This window comes from Ascaphus truei, chromosome 1 (assembly GCF_040206685.1).
Source record: "Ascaphus truei isolate aAscTru1 chromosome 1, aAscTru1.hap1, whole genome shotgun sequence".
Lineage (NCBI taxonomy): Eukaryota > Metazoa > Chordata > Amphibia > Anura > Ascaphidae > Ascaphus > Ascaphus truei.
Genome location: NC_134483.1, coordinates 7,200,517 through 7,222,267, shown reverse-complemented (window position 1 = coordinate 7,222,267; position 21,751 = coordinate 7,200,517). Strand labels below are relative to the sequence as shown.

The window sequence follows — 21,751 nt, the reverse complement described above, 5'->3', positions numbered from 1 at the left end:
AGCAATACTATACTCACACGCTTTGTTTTATATTACAGCAGCAATACTATACTCACACGATTTGTTTTATATTACAGCAGCAATACTATACTCACACGCTTTGTTTTATATTACAGCAGCAATACTATACTCACACGCTTTGTTTTATATTACAGCAGCAATACTATACTCACACGCTTTGTTTTATATTACAGCAGCAATACTATACTCACACGCTTTGTTTTATATTACAGCAGCAATACTATACTCACACGCTTTGTTTTATATTACAGCAGCAATACTATACTCACACGCTTTGTTTTATATTACAGCAGCAATACTATACTCACACGCTTTGTTTTATATTACAGGAGCAATACTATACTCACGCTTTGTTTTATATTACAGCAGCAATACTATACTCACACGCTTTGTTTTATATTACAGCAGCAATACTATACTCACACGCTTTGTTTTATATTACAGCAGCAATACTATACTCACACGCTTTGTTTTATATTACAGCAGCAATACTATACTCACACGCTTTGTTTTATATTACAGCAGCAATACTTTACTCGCACGCTTTGTTTTATATTACAGCAGCAATACTATACTCGCACGCTTTGTTTTATATTACAGCAGCAATACTATACTCACACGCTTTGTTTTATATTACAGCAGCAATACTATACTCGCACGCTTTGTTTTATATTACAGCAGCAATACTATACTCACACGCTTTGTTTTATATTACAGCAGCAATACTATACTCACACGCTTTGTTTTATATTACAGCAGCAATACTATACTCACACGCTTTGTTTTATATTACAGCAGCAATACTATACTCACACGCTTTGTTTTATATTACAGCAGCAATACTATACTCACACGCTTTGTTTTATATTACAGCAGCAATACTATACTCACGCTTTGTTTTATATTACAGCAGCAATACTATACTCACACGCTTTGTTTTATATTACAGCAGCAATACTATACTCACACGCTTTGTTTTATATTACAGCAGCAATACTATACTCACACGCTTTGTTTTATATTACAGCAGCAATACTATACTCACACGCTTTGTTTTATATTACAGCAGCAATACTATACTCACACGCTTTGTTTTATATTAAAGCAGCAATACTATACTCACACGCTTTGTTTTATATTACAGGAGCAATACTATACTCGCACGCTTTGTTTTATATTACAGCAGCAATACTATACTCACACGCTTTGTTTTATATTACAGCAGCAATACTATACTCACACGCTTTGTTTTATATTACAGCAGCAATACTATACTCACACGCTTTGTTTTATATTACAGCAGCAATACTATACTCACACGCTTTGTTTTATATTACAGCAGCAATACTATACTCACACGCTTTGTTTTATATTACAGCAGCAATACTATACTCACGCTTTGTTTTATATTACAGCAGCAATACTATACTCACACGCTTTGTTTTATATTACAGCAGCAATACTATACTCACACGCTTTGTTTTATATTACAGCAGCAATACTATACTCACGCTTTGTTTTATATTACAGCAGCAATACTATACTCACACGCTTTGTTTTATATTACAGCAGCAATACTATACTCACACGCTTTGTTTTATATTACAGCAGCAATACTATACTCACACGCTTTGTTTTATATTACAGGAGCAATACTATACTCACGCTTTGTTTTATATTACAGCAGCAATACTATACTCACACGCTTTGTTTTATATTACAGCAGCAATACTATACTCACACGCTTTGTTTTATATTACAGCAGCAATACTATACTCACACGCTTTGTTTTATATTACAGCAGCAATACTATACTCACACGCTTTGTTTTATATTACAGCAGCAATACTATACTCGCACGCTTTGTTTTATATTACAGCAGCAATACTATACTCACACGCTTTGTTTTATATTACAGCAGCAATACTATACTCGCACGCTTTGTTTTATATTACAGCAGCAATACTATACTCACACGCTTTGTTTTATATTACAGCAGCAATACTATACTCACACGCTTTGTTTTATATTACAGCAGCAATACTATACTCACACGCTTTGTTTTATATTACAGCAGCAATACTATACTCACACGCTTTGTTTTATATTACAGCAGCAATACTATACTCACGCTTTGTTTTATATTACAGCAGCAATACTATACTCACACGCTTTGTTTTATATTACAGCAGCAATACTATACTCACACGCTTTGTTTTATATTACAGCAGCAATACTATACTCACACGCTTTGTTTTATTATCATCGTTTGCTGCTCCTGTTATAAATCTGGCAATATCCTGATTGTGTGCCTAACATAATGGCCGCTTCAGTCAGTGTAACTCAGCAGCCACAGTGTATCCTGATATTACTAAGGTAACATTATACTGTTACAGTTTGCCGCTCAAACTGCTGGCAACATTGGTAACAAATGATCATAAACAGGAAAGTGTTGCAAAGATCTCGCACTGCTGGGGAGGTGGCTAAACCTGGCATAGAAATCAAAGGATGCTCCGTATATTAAAAATGGCATTCAGAGTTTAATTAAAAATACATATATATAAAAATAACCTGTCCCTATTGTCCCCTACTACAGAACTGATTTGTTTACAGTATAAGATTTCACACGTGTCTCCGCTTTAATCTGTGTGTCCCCCCCAGCTCATCCCCCAGGTCTCCTCCCTGTCCTGGTTTACGACGGTGGTCCCCCTCGTGCTGGTGCTGACCGTGTCCGCTGTTAAAGATGCCACAGATGACTACGTAAGGGGCCGTCTTCCTGCATCATATTACAGGCCTCACAATGCCCTCACGGGTACACGTGTTAGGGAGAAGTGTCGTGTAATACTCACAGAGGTGGCAGGGAGAGAGGGAGCGTGAGGGAGGATTTCTTTCACTTAATGGGTTGTGGGTATAGGGAACAGTCTTCCAGCAAAGGTGGCTGGGGTGAGTACAGGAACTGAATTAGAATAGGCACGGGAAAAGCACAGGGGAGAATGCCACAGTGAGGGTGTGTGAACGTGCACAGTATACGTATATGAGAAACGAGCACGACTTCGGGCCTTATTATATACAGTCCGAATCGGGCGTGCACTGCATTTTCAGAGAAAGATCCTCATTTACAGCCGTTTCGCACTATATAGAATTACCCCACATGTATGATATGGGTTCTGTTATTAACGTCTATATATCAATATGTATGTGCAGTATATAACTAGACCGTGTGCGTTTATATGTATATCTATGTACCCGTCACTTGTATTTTCCTTTTGACATATCTCAGTGTATCCACGTATCTTGTATATGGCTATGTATCTATATGCCCATGTAGCTCTATGTATTGATATATAGGTACAGGTATAGCCTGAGCCATTGACACATGGCCTTCACATGCAGTGACATATAGTCTGTGTGAGCATTACTGCTGAACCTGGTGGGAAGTCTGATATTGACACCGCTGTGACGTCGTGTTATCACTGTGAGCAATGCAGCGCTAACATATGTATATATCTGTACATATCTGTATATATCTGTATATATCTATGTGTCTCTATTACTTGTTATTGCAGTATCGGTACAAAAGCGACAACCAGGTCAACAACCGAAGAGTGGAGGTTCTCAGTAAGGGGAAGTAAGTGACCGGTTCACAGCCTCTTCCTGCGCATGCGTCACAGATGGGGCACTTTGTAGGGTTTGTCTGCATTCCCCCATGTGAATTCTACGAGGGACTTTGGGAGGCGCTTATTATAATGAGTAATCTCACCTGCGGGTGCTGTCCACAAGTCTGATTAATGGGTGGCGGGGGAGGGACGAGGGGAGGGGCATACCCTGATGGTAAGGGGCATGGCCCTTTGCTTGGTGACCTTCCTGTGACGTTGGGGATGTTCCTTCTGATGGTAAGGGGCATGGCCCTTTGCTAGGGGACCTTTCCTGTGACGTTGGGGATGTTCCTTCTGATGGTAAGGAACATGGCCCTTTGCTAGGGGGCCTTTCCTTGACGTTGGGGATGTTCCTTCTGATGGTAAGGGGCATGGCCCTTTGCTAGGTGACCTTCGTGGGACATTGGGGATGTTCCTTCTGATGGTAAAGGGCATGGCCCTTTGCTAGGTGGCCTTTCCTTGACATTGGGGATGTTCCTTCTGACGGTAAGGGACATGGCCCTTTGCTTGGTGACCTTCCTGTGACGTTGAAGATGTTCCTCCTGATGGTAAGGGGCATGACCCTTTGCTAGGTGACCTTCGTGTGACATTGGGGATGTTCCTTCTGATGGTAAAGGGCATGGCCCTTTGCTAGGTGGCCTTTCCTTGACGTTGGGGATGTTCCTTCTGATGGTAAGGGACATGGCCCTTTGCTAGGTGACCTTCCTGTGACGTTGGGGATGTTCTTTCTGATGGTAAGGAACATGGCCCTTTGGTAGGTGACCTTCCTGTGACGTTGGGGATGTTCCTTCTGATGGTAAGGGGCATGGCCCTTCGCTAGAGGACCTTTCCTGTGACGTTGGGGATGTTCCTTCTGATGGTAAGGGACATGGCCCTTTGCTAGGTGGCCTTTCCTTGACGTTGGGGATGTTCCTTCTGACGGTAAGGGACATGGCCCTTTGCTAGGAGGCCTTTCCTTGACGTTGGGGATGTTCCTTCTGATGGTAAGGGGCATGGCCCTTTGCTAGGTGACCTTCGTGTGACATTGGGGATGTTTTTTCTGATGGTAAGGGGCATGGCCCTTTGCTAGGTGGCCTTTCCTTGACGTTGGGGATGTTCTTTCTGACGGTAAGGGACATGGCCCTTTGCTAGGTGGCCTTCCTGTGACCTTGAGGATGTTCCTCCTGATGGTAAGGGGCATGACCCTTTGCTAGGTGACCTTCCGGTGACGTTAGGGATGTTCCTTCTGATGGTAAGGAACATGGCCCTTTGCTTGGTGACCTTCCTGTGACGTTCGGGATGTTCCTTCTGATGGTAAGGGGCATAGCCCTTTGTTAGGTGACCTTCTTGTGATGTTAGGGATGTTCCTTCTGATGTCCAGGAACATGGCCCTTTGCTAGGTGGCCTTCCTGTGATGTTGGGAATGTTCCTTCTGATGGTAAGGATCATGGCCCTTTGCTAGGTGACCTTCCTGTGACGTTAGGGATGTTCCTTCTGATGGTAAGGAACATGGCCCTTTGCTAGGTGACCTTCCTGTGACGTTAGGGATGTTCCTTCTGATGGTAAGGAACATGGCCCTTTGCTAGGGGACCTTCCTGTGATGTTGGGGATGTTCCTTCTGATGGTAAGGAACATGGCCCTTTGCTAGGTGACCTTCCTGTGACGTTAGGGATGTTCCTTCTGATGGTAAGGAACATGGCCCTTTGCTAGGTGACCTTCCTGTGATGTTGGGGATGTTCCTTCTGATGGTAAGGGACATGGCACTTTGCTAGGTGACCTTCCTGTGACGTTAGGGATGTTCCTTCTGATGGTAAGGGACATGGCCCTTCGGTAGGTGACTTTCCTGTGACGTTGGGGATGTTCCTTCTGATGGTAAGGGACATGGCCCTTCGGTAGGTGACCTTCCTTTGACGTTGGGGATGTTCCTTCTGATGGTAAGGGACATGGCCCTTCGGTAGGTGACCTTCCTGTGATGTTGGGGATGTTCCTTCTGATGTCCAGGAACATATTTTTGACTCCAAATGGAGGAACGGGGCAGGAATGGGATGTGGGCACCAAACAATGCGAGGTTACCCCACCCCCAAAATCTCCCTTAGCGGATATTTCAGAAGTCTCTCGGCTCCAGAACTGGAGTAAGACCAGTGCCAGAGACCGCACCATGTTTACCAAAGGAAAGTATTTGGAGTTTTACCTGCGATAGAATCTGGCCCAATTCCTTATCCCTAGTTATCCCGAGTCTTCAGCTGGGAAACTTTAATAAATAGCCCCCAAAGTGGCATGGAAACTCCCGGAAATTGCTCCTGATCTTACATGTCTCCCACACAAGTTAAAACACGGATGAACTAAAATATGGACAGACCGCTCAATCCCTTGTGCCAATGATATTGTTAGTACAGGCAGTCCTCGTTTTAGAACGCTTCGCTTTACAACGAATGGCTTATCCAACGCTATGCAATGCATACCTATGTTCATTTTTACAACGCCAAAACGGCTTATCCAACGCTCTTACGCCACTTTGCAACGTTGTTTATGTGTATGTGTGTATATATATATACACATAAACAACATTGCAAAGCGTCGTAAGAGCATATATATAATATTATATTACACTATATAATACATTATACTACAGCACCGACAAAGTTTATTGCAGCAAATGCCGCCGGTTCACCGGGATTTACTCCGGCTGGTGCTGAGGAAAGTCAGCACATCAGCCGCATCCAGCCGCGTCCCCTCCGTCCCCCCCCCCCCTCCAATCCGCGCGCAATTTACATACCTTCCCGACCCCCTAGCTGTGCCTGCTGTGCCCCTCTGCTTCCCCGCTCCCCCGCTTACCTCACTTCAAACCTTCAGGGGAGTCGGGGAAGCCGGGGAAGCCGGGCGCTCATGTGACTGTGACGTCACCGACGTCACGCGAACGAGCCGCTTGTCAACGCTACTCCACGCTGCCGCCACGCATCCTGCCGGGCGGTTTTTGCTGCAATAAACTTTGTCGGTGCTGTATATATTATATTATTTATTATGTTATATTATATATATATAATACAGTATATCTTATACTATATTAGTGAAAGCACTGTATGTTTGCCTGCCTGCCTGCATGCATGCATGCCAGCCTGCCTGCCTGGATGTCCGGTGTCCCTAGGGGAAATCTCATTGGTCCCTTGGTCCGCCCCCGCACACCTCTCATTGGCCTGAGGCGGAGTGACGGGCCAAAGGACACACAGGGACACACACACACAGGGACACACACACACAGGGACACACACTCTCCCCCGTCAGTTGGACCGCAGCTCACCTTCCACCCCCCCCCCTCCTCTCCCGGTGCCCCTCCTCTCCCGGTGCCCCTCACTCTCCCGGTGCCCCTCACTCTCTCCCCCCTCCCCACCTCACCCAAATCCCCACGCTCCGCAACATCCCCAGCCGCACCATCACCCTCACCGTGCGCCGCGGAGGAAGCGCGGCCCTGCTGCTCAGCAGCAAACTCCAGGCTCTTCCCCCCTCACGGCGCGGCCCTCCTGCTCTCCCCCTCACGTGCGCCGCTACCGGAGAGGGGAAGCGGCGCGGGACTCCCCATCACGTGCGCCGATACCGGAGAGGGGAAGCGTCGCGGGACTCCCCATCACGTGCGCCGCTACTGGAGAGGGGAAGCGGCGCGGGACTCCCCATCACGTGCGCCGCTACCGGAGAGGGGAAGCGCGGCGCGGGACTCCCCCTCACGTGCGCCGCTACCGGAGAGGGGAAGCGCGGCGCGGGACTCCCCCTCACGTGCGCCGCTACCGGAGAGGGGAAGCGCGGCGCGGGACTCCCCATCACGTGTGACGCTACCGGAGAGGGGAAGCGCGGCGCGGGACACCTGCCACTCTTGCCCCCCCCCAGCTTCCCGAACTCACCTCCTGCCCCAGCCAGATGCCACGGGGTCAAGGTAAGTCACACACCGTCTCCCACCCACGCACTGTCACCCAGTCACCCACACACCCACCCAGTCACTTTCACCCACTCAGTCACCCACTCAGTCACTCACTCAGTCACCCACTCAGTCACTCACTCAGTCACCCACCCACTCAGTCACCCACCCACTCAGTCACCCACCCACTCAGTAACCCACCCACCCACTCACTTAGTCACCCAAAAAATCACTTAGTCACCCACCCACTCACTCAGTCACCCACCCACTCAGTCACCCACCCACTCACTCAGTCACCCACCCACTCACTCAGTCACCCACTCAGTCACCCACCCACACACCCACCCAGTCACCCACTCAGTCACCCACACACCCACCCAGTCACCCACCCAGTCACTTTCACCCAGTCACCCACTTTCACCCAGTCACCCACCCACCCACTCAGTCACCCACCCACTCAGTCACCCACTCACTCAGTCACCCACTCACTCAGTCACCCACTCAGTCACCCACCCACACACCCACCCAGTCACCCACCCAGTCACTTTCACCCAGTCACCCACTTTCACCCAGTCACCCACCCACTCAGTCACCCACCCACTCAGTCACCCACTCACTTACCCACCCATTCAGTCACCCAGTCACCCATTCAGTCAGTCACCCATTCAGTCAGTCACCCAGTCACCCACCCATTCAGTCAGTCACTCACCCACTCACCCACCCAGTCACCCACTCACCCACCCAGTCAGTCACCCACTCACCCACCCAGTCAGTCACCCACTCACCCACCCAGTCAGTCACCCACTCACCCACCCAGTCAGTCACCCACTCACCCACCCAGTCAGTCACCCACTCACCCACCCAGTCACCCACTCACCCACCCAGTCAGTCACTCACCCACCCAGTCAGTCACCCACCCACCCAGTCACCCATTCACCCACCCAGTCAGTCTCCCACTCACCCACCCAGTCAGTCTCCCACTCACCCACCCAGTCAGTCTCCCACTCACCCACCCACCGACCCAACTCACCCACCCAACCACCGACCCAAAGTCACCCACTGACCCAAAGTCACCCACCCACTGACCCAAAGTCAAACCGACCCAAAGTCACCCACCCACCGACCCAAAGTCACACACCCACCGACCCAAAGTCACACACCCACCGACCCAAAGTCAAACCGACCCAAAGTCACCCACCCACCGACCCAAAGTCACCCACCCACCGACCCAAAGTCAAACCGACCCAAAGTCACCCACCCACTCAGTCACCCACCCACTCAGTCAAGTGTCACACACCCACCCAGTCACCCACACACTCAGTCAACTCAGTCACCCACCTAGCTGTCAAGGGGGGGGGGGGGAAGCCTAACCCTGTCGTACGCCCCCCCAAAATTATATCCCGGGCAACGCCGGGTCTCTCAGCTAGTACACTATATAATTTATGTGTGTGCTGCATATCTTATTGCCTGCGTAAAATATTTTGTGTATTTTAGCATTAAAAATGCCTTCAGGAACGTAACCTTCCATTTAAACAGTGTTCCTACGGGAAAACGTGTTTCGCTTTAAGACGTTTCGCTATCCAACGCCATTTTGAGTAACGCATTGTGTCGGATTACCGAGGACTGTCTGTAATAACTTTGGTGCAAAGGAACAAATCAATTATTGCTTAAAACCAAACGGTGAGGTGAAGATCTCCCTAACGAGTCCCCATAACTTGCACTGTAAATACATAAGTGATGTTAGAGATATAATAATCTCAGAGAATATAGATATTCCCACATAGAGAATGTTAATATTATAATAAACCAAAAAATAGTACCAGCACTCTCTGTCTCACAGCTACAGATATAAGCGAATACCAGTGTAGGGAATATGAATAATTTAATGACACTAATAATAAACTGAAAATATAGCAACAATAGCCAATACGCCAATGCAAGAATAAATATCACCATAGAGAAAATCAAAAATTAAAGGGGGTAGAGGGGAAAGAAGGAGAAGGGGAAAAAAACATGAAAGAAAAGCAAAAAATCACAAAAATGGAAAAAGGAAAGCAAACTAGGGGGGCAACGTTTCGAGGGGTGACCTCTTCATCTGGCCCATTCCCCCTGGTCCCAAAGGGTCCCAGAGGTACTTCCCTAAGCCTTCCCTCCCCACTGTCAAATGATCCCACACTCAGCTAATGATATAAATCTAAAGTCTAAAGATGGCAAATCACATAAGCAGATATCAAATATCAAACAATGAATGTAGATACAAGAATATTGTGAAAGACACAGAACATATGCAGATATCAAATGTCAATCAGTGAACAAGTATAAGCAAACTCTTCCTGGTGCCTTGTCGAGTGCTTGGGATCATCACTCGAAACGTCGCCCCCCTAGTTTGCTTTCCTTTTTCCATTTTTGTGATTTTTTGCTTTTCTTTTGTGTTTTTTCCCCTTCTCCTTCTTTCCCCTCTACCCCCTTTAATTTTTGATTTTCTCTATGGTGATATTTATTCTTGCATTGGCGTATTGGCTGTTGTTGCTATATTTTCAGTTTATTATTAGTGTCATTAAAGTATTCATATTCCCTACACTGGTATTCGCTTATATGTGTAGCTGCGAGACAGAGACTGCTGGTACTATTTTTTGGTTTGTTAGTACTTCTGAAGGGAATTAGGGTCCCTTCCTGTTCCGTGCACCCTGCAACCTTGCTGAGTCATTGTGTCAGAGTGCTGTCTATCACCCCCCCCCCCCTTTCTATGTTAATATTATAATAATTCTCATATGTACCACTGATAACATAAAAATAATAAAGTTTTATTTTACTCAAATGTCGTCGTTAAGGGATATAATTATTTACAGTGTAATAAAATCCCCAGTGGAGAGACTGTTAAACGGGTGTTCACTTTGCCCAGATAGGTAAGTAATCTTAATAATGCTCTAACGGAACCATATTCCCATGGTGGTAATTCTCCTCAGCGATGGGTACGTCCCTGAGGCATCAATGTTAGGTGTATGTTGTCAAAACACAATCATGGGATAAAGAAGATATCCTAATGTGAGTGTGTAACACAGATCTCTTCTCTCCCTGTAATGTGAGTGTGTAACACAGATCTCTTCTCTCCCTGTAATGTGAGTGTGTAACACAGATCTCTTCTCTCCCTGTAATGTGAGTGTGTATCACAGATCTCTTCTCTCCCTGTAATGTGAGTGTGTAACACAGATCTCTTCTCTCCCTGTAATGTGAGTGTGTAACACAGATCTCTTCTCTCCCTGTAATGTGAGTGTGTATCACAGATCTCTTCTCTCCCTGTAATGTGAGTGTGTAACACAGATCTCTTCTCTCCCTGTAATGTGAGTGTGTATCACAGATCTCTTCTCTCCCTGTAATGTGAGTGTGTAACACAGATCTCTTCTCTCCCTGTAATGTGAGTGTGTAACACAGATCTCTTCTCTCCCTGTAATGTGAGTGTGTAACACAGATCTCTTCTCTCCTGTAATGTGAGTGTGTATCACAGATCTCTTCTCTCCCTGTAATGTGAGTGTGTAACACAGATCTCTTCTCTCCCTGTAATGTGAGTGTGTATCACAGATCTCTTCTCTCCCTGTAATGTGAGTGTGTAACACAGATCTCTTCTCTCCCTGTAATGTGAGTGTGTATCACAGATCTCTTCTCTCCCTGTAATGTGATTGTGTATCACAGATCTCTTCTCTCCCTGTAATGTGAGTGTGTAACACAGATCTCTTCTCTCCCTGTAATGTGAGTGTGTAACACAGATCTCTTCTCTCCCTGTAATGTGAGTGTGTAACACAGATCTCTTCTCTCCCTGTAATGTGAGTGTGTATCACAGATCTCTTCTCTCCCTGTAATGTGAGTGTGTAACACAGATCTCTTCTCTCCCTGTAATGTGAGTGTGTATCACAGATCTCTTCTCTCCCTGTAATGTGAGTGTGTATCACAGATCTCTTCTCTCCCTGTAATGTGAGTGTGTAACACAGATCTCTTCTCTCCCTGTAATGTGAGTGTGTATCACAGATCTCTTCTCTCCCTGTAATGTGAGTGTGTAACACAGATCTCTTCTCTCCCTGTAATGTGAGTGTGTATCACAGATCTCTTCTCTCCCTGTAATGTGAGTGTGTAACACAGATCTCTTCTCTCCCTGTAATGTGAGTGTGTAACACAGATCTCTTCTCTCCCTGTAATGTGAGTGTGTAACACAGATCTCTTCTCTCCCTGTAATGTGAGTGTGTATCACAGATCTCTTCTCTCCCTGTAATGTGAGTGTGTAACACAGATCTCTTCTCTCCTGCAGGTTTACCAATGAGAAATGGATGAACATCCAAGTTGGCGATATTATCAAGCTGGTGAATAATTGTTTTGTGACGGTAAGCGTTATTATTCGACATGTGAGAGGGGATACACGCAACACGGGAAGCTGTATTACTGGACATGTGAGAGGGGATACACGCAACACGGGAAGCTGTATTACTGGACATGTGAGAGGGGATACACGCAACACGGGAAGCTGTATTACTGGACATGTGAGAGGGGACACACGGAACACGGGAAGCTGTATTACTGGACATGTGAGAGGGGACACGCAACACGGGAAGCTGTATTACTGGACATGTGAGAGGGGACACACGCAACACGGGAAGCTGTATTACTGGGCATTTGAGAGGGGACACACGGAACACGGGAAGCTGTATTACTGGACATGTGAGAGGGGATACACGGATCACGGGAAGCTGTATTACTGGGCATGTGAGAGGGGACACACGGAACACGGGAATCTGTATTACTGGCCATGTGAGAGGGGATACACGCAACACGGGAAGCTGTATTACTGGGCATTTGAGAGGGGACACACGGAATACGGGGAGCTGTATTACTGGGCATGTGAGAGGGGATACACGCAACACAGGAAGCTGTATTACTGGACATGTGAGAGGAGACACACGCAACACGGGAAGCTGTATTACTGGGCATTTGAGAGGGGACACACGGAACACGGGAAGCTGTATTACTGGGCATGTGAGAGGGGACACACGGAACACGGGAAGCTGTATTACTGGGCATGTGAGAGGGGACGCATGGATCACGGGAAGCTGTATTACTGGGCATGTGAGAGGGGACACACGGAACACGGGAAGCTGTATTACTGGACATGTGAGAGGGGACACACGGAACACGGGAAGCTGTATTACTGGCCATGTGAGAGGGGATACACGCAACACGGGAACTGTATTACTGGCCATGTGAGAGGGGATACACGCAACACGGGAACTGTATTACTGGGCATGTGAGAGGGGACACACGGAACACGGGAGCTGTATTACTGGGCATGTGAGAGGGGACACGCAACACAGGAAGCTGTATTACTGGACATATGAGAGGAGACACACGCAACACGGGAATCTGTATTACTGGGCATGTGAGAGGGGATACACGCAACACGGGAACTGTATTACTGGGCATTTGAGAGGGGACACACGGAACACGGGAAGCTGTATTACTGGGCATGTGAGAGGGGACACACGGAACACAGGAAGCTGTATTACTGGGCATGTGAGAGGGGACGCATGGATCACGGGAATCTGTATTACTGGGCATGTGAGAGGGGATACACGCAACACGGGAACTGTATTACTGGGCATGTGAGAGGGGACACACGGAACACGGGAGCTGTATTACTGGGCATGTGAGAGGGGACACGCAACACAGGAAGCTGTATTACTGGACATGTGAGAGGAGACACACGCAACACGGGAAGCTGTATTACTGGGCATTTGAGAGGGGACACACGGAACACGGGAGCTGTATTACTGGCCATGTGAGAGGGGATACACGCAACACGGGAACTGTATTATTGGGCATGTGAGAGGGGACACACGGAACACGGGAGCTGTATTACTGGGCATGTGAGAGGGGACACGCAACACAGGAAGCTGTATTACTGGACATGTGAGAGGAGACACACGCAACACGGGAAGCTGTATTACTGGGCATTTGAGAGGGGACACACGGAACACGGGAAACTATTACTGGGCATGTGAGAGGGGACACACGGAACACGGGAAGCTGTATTACTGGGCATGTGAGAGGGGACGCATGGATCACGGGAATCTGTATTACTGGGCATGTGAGAGGGGACACGGAACACGGGAAGCTGTATTACTGGGCATGTGAGAGGGGGCACACGGAACACGGGAAGCTGTATTACTGGACATGTGAGAGGGGAAACACGGAACACGGGTAGCTGTATTACTGGACATGTGAGAGGGGACACACGCAACACGGGAAGCTGTATTGCTGGGCATGTGAGAGGGGACACACGGAACACGGGAAGCTGTATTACTGGGCATGTGAGAGGGGACACACGGAACACGGGAAGCTGTATTACTGGACATGTGAGAGGGGACACACGGAACACGGGAAGCTGTATTACTGGACATGTGAGAGGGGACACACGCAACACGGGAATCTGTATTACTGGCCATGTGAGAGGGGATACACGCAACACGGGAACTGTATTACTGGGCATGTGAGAGGGGACACACGGAACACGGGAGCTGTATTACTGGGCATGTGAGAGGGGACACGCAACACAGGAAGCTGTATTACTGGACATGTGAGGGGGACACACGCAACACGGGAAGCTGTATTACTGGGCATTTGAGAGGGGATACACGGAACACGGGAAGCTGTATTACTGGACATGTGAGAGGGGACACACGGAACACGGGAAGCTGTATTACTGGGCATGTGAGAGGGGACACACGGAACACGGGAAGCTGTATTACTGGGCATGTGAGAGGGGACGCATGGATAACGGGAAGCTGTATTACTGGGCATGTGAGAGGGGACACACGGAACACGGGAAGCTGTATTACTGGACATGTGAGAGGGGAAACACGGAACACGGGTAGTTGTATTACTGGGCATGTGAGAGGGGACACACGGAACACGGGAGCTGTATTACTGGACATGTGAGAGGTGACACACGGAACACGGGAAGCTGTATTACTGGACATGTGAGAGGGGAAACACGGAACACGGGTAGCTGTATTACTGGACATGTGAGAGGGGACACACGGAACACGGGAAGCTGTATTGCTGGGCATGTGAGAGGGGACACACGGAACACGGGAAGCTGTATTACTGGGCATGTGAGAGGGGACACACGCAACACGGGAATCTGTATTACTGGCCATGTGAGAGGGGATACACGCAACACGGGAGCTGTATTACTGGGCATGTGAGAGGGGACACACGGAACACGGGAGCTGTATTACTGGACATGTGAGAGGGGACACGCAACACGGGAAGCTGTATTACTGGACATGTGAGAGGGGGCACACGCAACACGGGAAGCTGTATTACTGGGCATTTGAGAGGGGACACACGGAACACGGGAAGCTGTATTACTGGGCATGTGAGAGGGGACACACGGAACACAGGAAGCTTTATTACTGGACATGTGAGAGGGGATACACGGATCACGGGAAGCTGTATTACTGGGCATGTGAGAGGGGACACACGGAACACGGGAATCTGTATTACTGGCCATGTGAGAGGGGACACGGAACACGGGAAGCTGTATTACTGGACATGTGAGAGGGGACACACGCAACACGGGAAGCTGTATTACTGGGCATTTGAGAGGGGACACACGGAACACGGAAAGCTGTATTACTGGGCATGTGAGAGGGGACACACGGAACACGGGAAGCTGTATTACTGGGCATGTGAGAGGGGACACATGGATCACGGGAAGCTGTATTACTGGGCATGTGAGAGGGGACACACGGGAAGCTGTATTACTGGACATGTGAGAGGTGACACACGGAACACGGGAAGCTGTATTACTGGACATGTGAGAGGGGATACACGGAACACGGGTAGCTGTATTACTGGACATGTGAGGGGATACACACGCAACACGGGAAGCTGTATTACTGGGCATGTGAGAGGGGACACACGCAACACGGGAATCTGTATTACTGGCCATGTGAGAGGGGATACACGCAACACGGGAAGCTTTATTACTGGGCATGTGAGAGGGGATACACGGAACACGGGAGCTGTATTACTGGGCATGTGAGAGGGGACACGCAACACGGGAAGCTGTATTACTGCACATGTGAGAGGGGACAAACGCAACACGGGAAGCTGTATTACTGGGCATTTGAGAGGGGATACACGGAACACGGAAAGCTGTATTACTGGGCATGTGAGAGGGGATACACGCAACACGGAAAGCTGTATTACTGGGCATGTGAGAGGGGACACACGGAACACGGGAAGCTGTATTACTGGGCATGTGAGAGGGGACACACGCAACACGGGAATCTGTATTACTGGCCATGTGAGAGGGGATACACGCAACACGGGAAGCTTTATTACTGGGCATGTGAGAGGGGATACACGGAACACGGGAGCTGTATTACTGGGCATGTGAGAGGGGACACGCAACACGGGAAGCTGTATTACTGCACATGTGAGAGGGGACACACGCAACACGGGAAGCTGTATTACTGGGCATTTGAGAGGGGATACACGGAACACGGAAAGCTGTATTACTGGGCATGTGAGAGGGGACACACGGAACACGGGAGCTGTATTACTGGGCATTTGAGAGGGGATACACGGAACACGGAAAGCTGTATTACTGGGCATGTGAGAGGGGACACACGGAACACGGGAGCTGTATTACTGGGCATTTGAGAGGGGACACACACGCAACACGGGAAGCTGTATTACTGGGCATGTGAGAGGGGACACACGGAACACGGGAAGCTGTATTACTGGGCATGTGAGAGGGGACACACGGAACACAGGAAGCTGTATTACTGGGCATGTGAGAGGGGACACACGGAACACGGGAAGCTGTATTACTGGGCATGTGAGAGGGGACGCATGGATCACGGGAAGCTGTATTACTGGGCATGTGAGAGGGGACACGCAACACAGGAAGCTGTATTACTGGACATGTGAGAGGGGACACACGGAACACGGGAAGCTGTATTACTGGGCATGTGAGAGGGGACACGCAACACAGGAAGCTGTATTACTGGACATGTGAGAGGAGACACACGCAACACGGGAAGCTGTATTACTGGGCATTTGAGAGGGGACACACGGAACACGGGAAGCTGTATTACTGGGCATGTGAGAGGGGACACGGAACACGGGAAGCTGTATTACTGGGCATGTGAGAGGGGGCACACGGAACACGGGAAGCTGTATTACTGGACATGTGAGAGGGGAAACACGGAACACGGGTAGCTGTATTACTGGACATGTGAGAGGGGACACACGCAACACGGGAAGCTGTATTGCTGGGCATGTGAGAGGGGACACACGGGAAGCTGTATTACTGGACATGTGAGAGGTGACACACGGAACACGGGAAGCTGTATTACTGGACATGTGAGAGGGGATACACGGAACACGGGTAGCTGTATTACTGGACATGTGAGGGGATACACACGCAACACGGGAAGCTGTATTACTGGGCATGTGAGAGGGGACACACGCAACACGGGAATCTGTATTACTGGCCATGTGAGAGGGGACACACGCAACACGGGAATCTGTATTACTGGCCATGTGAGAGGGGATACACGCAACACGGGAAGCTTTATTACTGGGCATGTGAGAGGGGATACACGGAACACGGAAAGCTGTATTACTGGGCATGTGAGAGGGGACACACGGAACACGGGAAGCTGTATTACTGGGCATGTGAGAGGGGACACACGCAACACGGGAATCTGTATTACTGGCCATGTGAGAGGGGATACACGCAACACGGGAAGCTTTATTACTGGGCATGTGAGAGGGGATACACGGAACACGGGAGCTGTATTACTGGGCATGTGAGAGGGGACACGCAACACGGGAAGCTGTATTACTGCACATGTGAGAGGGGACACACGCAACACGGGAAGCTGTATTACTGGGCATTTGAGAGGGGATACACGGAACACGGAAAGCTGTATTACTGGGCATGTGAGAGGGGACACACGGAACACGGGAGCTGTATTACTGGGCATTTGAGAGGGGATACACGGAACACGGAAAGCTGTATTACTGGGCATGTGAGAGGGGACACACGGAACACGGGAGCTGTATTACTGGGCATTTGAGAGGGGACACACACGCAACACGGGAAGCTGTATTACTGGGCATGTGAGAGGGGACACACGGAACACGGGAAGCTGTATTACTGGGCATGTGAGAGGGGACACACGGAACACAGGAAGCTGTATTACTGGGCATGTGAGACGGGACACACGGAACACGGGAAGCTGTATTACTGGGCATGTGAGAGGGGACGCATGGATCACGGGAAGCTGTATTACTGGGCATGTGAGAGGGGACACGCAACACAGGAAGCTGTATTACTGGACATGTGAGAGGGGACACACGGAACACGGGAAGCTGTATTACTGGGCATGTGAGAGGGGACACGCAACACAGGAAGCTGTATTACTGGACATGTGAGAGGAGACACACGCAACACGGGAAGCTGTATTACTGGGCATTTGAGAGGGGACACACGGAACACGGGAAGCTGTATTACTGGGCATGTGAGAGGAGACACACGGAACACGGGAAGCTGTATTACTGGGCATGTGAGAGGGGACACACGCAACACAGGAAGCTGTATTACTGGACATGTGAGAGGAGACACACGCAACACGGGAAGCTGTATTACTGGGCATTTGAGAGGGGACACACGGAACACGGGAAGCTGTATTACTGGGCATGTGAGAGGGGACACACGGAACACGGGAAGCTGTATTACTGGGCATGTGAGAGGGGACACACGGAACACGGGAAGCTGTATTACTGGACATGTGAGAGGGGAAACACGGAACACGGGTAGCTGTATTACTGGACATGTGAGAGGGGACACGCAACACGGGAAGCTGTATTGCTGGGCATGTGAGAGGGGACACACGGAACACGGGAAGCTGTATTACTGGGCATGTGAGAGGGGACACACGCAACACGGGAATCTGTATTACTGGCCATGTGAGAGGGGATACACGCAACACGGGAGCTGTATTACTGGGCATGTGAGAGGGGACACACGCAACACGGGAGCTGTATTACTGGACATGTGAGAGGGGACACGCAACACGGGAAGCTGTATTACTGGACATGTGAGAGGGGGCACACGCAACACGGGAAGCTGTATTACTGGGCATTTGAGAGGGGACACACGGAACACGGGAAGCTGTATTACTGGGCATGTGAGAGGGGACACACGGAACACGGGAAGCTGTATTACTGGACATGTGAGAGGGGATACACGGATCACGGGAAGCTGTATTACTGGGCATGTGAGAGGGGACACACGGAACACGGGAAGCTGTATTACTGGCCATGTGAGAGGGGATACACGCAACACGGGAAGCTGTATTACTGGGCATTTGAGAGGGGACACACGGAATACGGGAAGCTGTATTACTGGGCATGTGAGAGGGGACACACGGAACACGGAAAGCTGTATTACTGGGCATGTGAGAGGGGACACACGGAACACGGGAAGCTGTATTACTGGGCATGTGAGAGGGGACACACGGAACACGGGAAGCTGTATTACTGGGCATGTGAGAGGGGACACATGGATCACGGGAAGCTGTATTACTGGGCATGTGAGAGGGGACACACGGGAAGCTGTATTACTGGACATGTGAGAGGTGACACACGGAACACGGGAAGCTGTATTACTGGACATGTGAGAGGGGATACACGCAACACGGGAAGCTTTATTACTGGGCATGTGAGAGGGGATACACGGAACACGGGAGCTGTATTACTGGGCATGTGAGAGGGGACACACGGAACACGGGAAGCTGTATTACTGGGCATGTGAGAGGGGACACACGGAACACAGGAAGCTGTATTACTGGGCATGTGAGACGGGACACACGGAACACGGGAAGCTGTATTACTGGGCATGTGAGAGGGGACACGCAACACGGGAAGCTGTATTACTGCACATGTGAGAGGGGACACACGCAACACGGGAAGCTGTATTACTGGGCATTTGAGAGGGGATACACGGAACACGGAAAGCTGTATTACTGGGCATGTGAGAGGGGACACACGGAACACGGGAGCTGTATTACTGGGCATTTGAGAGGGGATACACGGAACACGGAAAGCTGTATTACTGGGCATGTGAGAGGGGACACACGGAACACGGGAGCTGTATTACTGGGCATTTGAGAGGGGACACACACGCAACACGGGAAGCTGTATTACTGGGCATGTGAGAGGGGACACACGGAACACGGGAAGCTGTATTACTGGGCATGTGAGAGGGGACACACGGAACACAGGAAGCTGTATTACTGGGCATGTGAGAGGGGACACACGGAACACGGGAAGCTGTATTACTGGGCATGTGAGAGGGGACGCATGGATCACGGGAAGCTGTATTACTGGGCATGTGAGAGGGGACACGCAACACAGGAAGCTGTATTACTGGACATGTGAGAGGGGACACACGGAACACGGGAAGCTGTATTACTGGGCATGTGAGAGGGGACACGCAACACAGGAAGCTGTATTACTGGACATGTGAGAGGAGACACACGCAACACGGGAAGCTGTATTACTGGGCATTTGAGAGGGGACACACGGAACACGGGAAGCTGTATTACTGGGCATGTGAGAGGGGACACGGAACACGGGAAGCTGTATTACTGGGCATGTGAGAGGGGGCACACGGAACACGGGAAGCTGTATTACTGGACATGTGAGAGGGGAAACACGGAACACGGGTAGCTGTATTACTGGACATGTGAGAGGGGACACACGCAACACGGGAAGCTGTATTGCTGGGCATGTGAGAGGGGACACACGGGAAGCTGTATTACTGGACATGTGAGAGGTGACACACGGAACACGGGAAGCTGTATTACTGGACATGTGAGAGGGGATACACGGAACACGGGTAGCTGTATTACTGGACATGTGAGGGGATACACACGCAACACGGGAAGCTGTATTACTGGGCATGTGAGAGGGGACACACGCAACACGGGAATCTGTATTACTGGCCATGTGAGAGGGGACACACGCAACACGGGAATCTGTATTACTGGCCATGTGAGAGGGGATACACGCAACACGGGAAGCTTTATTACTGGGCATGTGAGAGGGGATACACGGAACACGGAAAGCTGTATTACTGGGCATGTGAGAGGGGACACACGGAACACGGGAAGCTGTATTACTGGGCATGTGAGAGGGGACACACGCAACACGGGAATCTGTATTACTGGCCATGTGAGAGGGGATACACGCAACACGGGAAGCTTTATTACTGGGCATGTGAGAGGGGATACACGGAACACGGGAGCTGTATTACTGGGCATGTGAGAGGGGACACGCAACACGGGAAGCTGTATTACTGCACATGTGAGAGGGGACACACGCAACACGGGAAGCTGTATTACTGGGCATTTGAGAGGGGATACACGGAACACGGAAAGCTGTATTACTGGGCATGTGAGAGGGGACACACGGAACACGGGAGCTGTATTACTGGGCATTTGAGAGGGGATACACGGAACACGGAAAGCTGTATTACTGGGCATGTGAGAGGGGACACACGGAACACGGGAGCTGTATTACTGGGCATTTGAGAGGGGACACACACGCAACACGGGAAGCTGTATTACTGGGCATGTGAGAGGGGACACACGGAACACGGGAAGCTGTATTACTGGGCATGTGAGAGGGGACACACGGAACACAGGAAGCTGTATTACTGGGCATGTGAGACGGGACACACGGAACACGGGAAGCTGTATTACTGGGCATGTGAGAGGGGACGCATGGATCACGGGAAGCTGTATTACTGGGCATGTGAGAGGGGACACGCAACACAGGAAGCTGTATTACTGGACATGTGAGAGGGGACACACGGAACACGGGAAGCTGTATTACTGGGCATGTGAGAGGGGACACGCAACACAGGAAGCTGTATTACTGGACATGTGAGAGGAGACACACGCAACACGGGAAGCTGTATTACTGGGCATTTGAGAGGGGACACACGGAACACGGGAAGCTGTATTACTGGGCATGTGAGAGGAGACACACGGAACACGGGAAGCTGTATTACTGGGCATGTGAGAGGGGACACACGCAACACAGGAAGCTGTATTACTGG

At 49.5% G+C, this 21,751-nt stretch overlaps 1 protein-coding gene across 4 annotated transcripts in view; it reads left to right on the top strand.

The window, feature by feature from the left end:
* LOC142472298 (phospholipid-transporting ATPase ID-like) overlaps positions 1-21,751 on the top strand; it is a 293,093-nt gene that overhangs the window by 181,144 nt on the left and 90,198 nt on the right. For 3 of the 4 annotated variants that reach the window (XM_075579339.1, XM_075579421.1, XM_075579500.1), the window contains exons 5-7: positions 2,683-2,781; positions 3,588-3,649; positions 11,864-11,936. In XM_075579339.1, coding sequence (XP_075435454.1) covers positions 2,683-2,781; positions 3,588-3,649; positions 11,864-11,936 — 234 coding nt within the window. Of the gene's footprint in view, positions 1-2,682; positions 2,782-3,587; positions 3,650-11,863; positions 11,937-21,751 lie in introns of those variants that run through there. The other variant, XM_075579532.1, reaches the window with a different exon arrangement.